The following is a 3,076-nucleotide window of genomic DNA, read 5'->3' as shown; positions in this document are numbered from 1 at the left end:
CTTTCTAGTGTACTGGTACCAGAAGTGGAAGCAAGGTATGTTTTGGCTGGTAACTACTATTGTTACCTATATTCTGTGTAGGATGATTTTAAATCCTATGAAATTTGGCAACTCACTTACTTCTCTTAGGCCAAATGAGATGCGGTTCCCATATATATTGTACTGGATTGGGGACTTCTTGCATGCTATTCCAATGCTGTTTCCTTTCTAGTGTACTGGTACCAGAAGTGGAAGCAAGGTATGTTTTGGCTGGTAACTACTATTGTTACCTATATTCTGTGTAGGATGATTTTAAATCCTATGAAATTTGGCAACTCACTTACTTCTCTTAGGCCAAATGAGATGCGGTTCCCATATATATTGTACTGGATTGGGGACTTCTTGCATGCTATTCCAATGCTGTTGTATTCTGCTGTTCTTGTGGAAATAGTTTACTCCTTTTATTTTTTATAGTAAATGTATAACATCCTTAGAGACTATCATTTATTTGACTTAGTTGCTTGTCCATGCACGATAGTCAATGTGTAGTTCGCTGTTGTATATATAAGGGCATTGTGAACAACTCATTGAGCTACACTATATAATGCTTCAACTATTTCTTCATTCCTTTCATGAGTATATTCTTTATTTGTTAGAGAGTGTTTGGGAGAGCTTATTTTTTGTAGCTTATAAGCCAAGCTGGTTTTTGATGGCTTTTGGCTTTTATGAAAAAGTTTATAAAAATTGTTTGGGTAGTATTGCTATTTACTTAGTCAAATCTAGCTTATTTAGATGAGTTAATTTTTCAAAAGTTGGGGAACCCCAACTTTTTTATACGTGGCTTAAAAGCTAGCTTATATGGGATGTTACCAAACACGTAGATATAAAAAACTAGATTATAAGCTACTTTGACCAAAAAATAAGCTCCGCCAAAAACCCCCTTAGTCCTAGGCTGCTATTTTATTAAGGAAAAGAAAGGAAATGGAGGGATCATTTTCTCGGTAGCACGTTGTAAATGCTTTTTTTTATTGATATCGCTTGTGAGGGTAGTATGATTGTGCTGAATTCATGAACAAAAACCACTCTAATCATCAATGATAACATTCTGTAGAACCTGTTATGGATAGCATTCTGTATAACCTGTTATTTCTGTCTTTCTTTTGTTTTCATTTATTGTCCAAGTATGTAAGTAGTACTGTGTTCTCTTACTTTTGAGCTCATTTATTGTCCAAGTATCTAACTATTACTGTGTTCTCTTAATCCAGGTCAGCAGCAACTTGTGTGTATGTGTAGAGTTCTCTTTCCATTTGTGTTCTCTTGATACAGTTCAGTAGCAGAGAGAGAGAGAGAGAGAGAGAGAGAGAGAGAGAGAGAGAGAGAGAGAGAGAGCATATCAGTCTTGTACTTGAATTTAACAGAAGAAATTTAACAGAAGAAATTAAGTGTTAGCCAATACCATCATGAATCATACAATATGTTTTTGAACTCTTAAACTAGCATGTACTGAGAGTGGGTCTAAAAAACCAATATCCAGTTATGAGCTGGTTGCTTCTGGTGTAATAGTTACTTGTTTCCATCCTATCTGATATCCGAGAAGGTTAGCAGACTTCTCGGTTATCGAAGTCATACCATCCTTCTATCCTAGCTTGTTCTAAAAGAAACCAAACCTTCCCTTTATAGTCAATATAGTTATTTTTGTGTTTAGTAACTGCAAGCCTTTTTTGTGTTTGGTCTCGGTCAAGTAAGACTGAGGCTTGACCTGATCTCCACAGTAACATTTTGATCTCACATTTGTAACATGTCTTTTTTGTTATATATAAAAACATATATATACTAGTTTTCCATTATTTTGGGCCATTACGAAGAATTTACAATGTCTCTTTCACTCTCTCTGCAGGTATGTGCCATCCTTTCTACCTCCACCTTCTAATAAAGGGACCGAGCCAGAGAAAAAGGTTAGCATATAAACTCTGGGTTTCCTCAATATAATTTTAGATCATCCATCACGACGATCTGATTTTTGTGGTCTAAGCTTCTATTTTATGGACTATAATTATATTTGTCCTATTGGGTTTTGCTTAAGTACTTGTATTTGAAAGAATTGGAGTAAAGTTGTTATTAAAAAAGAACTGGAATTGCACTGATTGAAATTAAAAAAGAATCAATTTGATCCGCCTATAAATCCCGTATTTAAGTGTTAAATAGTCGATACCAATGCTGTTAGAGTCCTGTACCCAAAACAAGAGTGAACTAGAATTGGTAGTATACTGGATATAAGTTATTCTAGTCCAACCTGTTCAACATGCTGGTCTTCCCACAACTTTTATCCTATCTTCTTTTTTCATGATCTATTCAACTGATCCACTCTTCTGGTAAATATCTGACTTAAAATGCATACATACCATGTGGTACAATCTTAGGCTTTTACTGCAATTAAGCGATGTTAGATGTACCTTGGCTCATGGCAACAAAATATTAGTTTATAAGATGCTCTTTAAAAGTTTTTGCAAGATGATTTTCTTTTCTAAAGCTTTTCTGTTAACTTGCAGAAGGATGATGAGAGGCCAAGGGAAAAGGAGAAAGGAAAACCACGTGCAATCGATAATTTCCTGGAAGAGCTGAAGCTTGAACAAGAGCTGAGGGAGAAGCGTAATCAAGAACGTGAGCAAAGACGCGAAGGGCGATATGGTGATAGTTCTGTGGTAAGCCTTATCCTACTTTAAACTTTCATAAGAGCAGGAATTGGGCCCACTATGTAATTATAGTTGAGGAAAGAGAATACCTTTCCCAAAACTGGATCCTTGTGTTGGGCGGTTTGCTTTTTCCCTCTTCAGCAGCCAAATCCTACAATGTGCATGAAAATAAGAGTTTGAAATTTATTGTTATGATTTTTATTTGTTCGGCATATGAGCCTTCCTCATGCTTCATTGATCTATCAACTTTTGCTTATATTGCCAGTTGCAACGGGCCTTTTGGCTGTGACCTATACTGATCATATTTCTCAGCCTGAGACTGTCCATGTATGAATTGGATTCTTGGCGATTAATTAGTGCACCGAAATAGCACTAGAAGCTTTTGGGGGCGGATTTTTTTGAGG

At 36.1% G+C, this 3,076-nt stretch overlaps 1 protein-coding gene across 2 annotated transcripts in view; it reads left to right on the top strand.

The window, feature by feature from the left end:
- The window catches only part of LOC109844010 (protein RRC1-like), a 28,293-nt gene that overhangs the window by 14,847 nt on the left and 10,370 nt on the right, over positions 1–3,076 (top strand). Inside the window, exons 5-6 of one of the 2 annotated variants that reach the window (XM_020413017.1) lie at positions 1,877–1,934; positions 2,532–2,681. In XM_020413017.1, coding sequence (XP_020268606.1) covers positions 1,877–1,934; positions 2,532–2,681 — 208 coding nt within the window. Of the gene's footprint in view, positions 1–1,876; positions 1,935–2,528; positions 2,682–3,076 lie in introns of both variants that reach the window. The other variant, XM_020413016.1, reaches the window with a different exon arrangement.

This window comes from Asparagus officinalis, chromosome 5 (genome assembly GCF_001876935.1).
Source record: "Asparagus officinalis chromosome 5, Aspof.V1, whole genome shotgun sequence".
NCBI classification, from domain to species: domain Eukaryota; kingdom Viridiplantae; phylum Streptophyta; class Magnoliopsida; order Asparagales; family Asparagaceae; genus Asparagus; species Asparagus officinalis.
The sequence above is the reverse complement of the archived record's forward strand: the minus strand, read 5'-3'. Positions and strand labels throughout refer to the sequence as shown.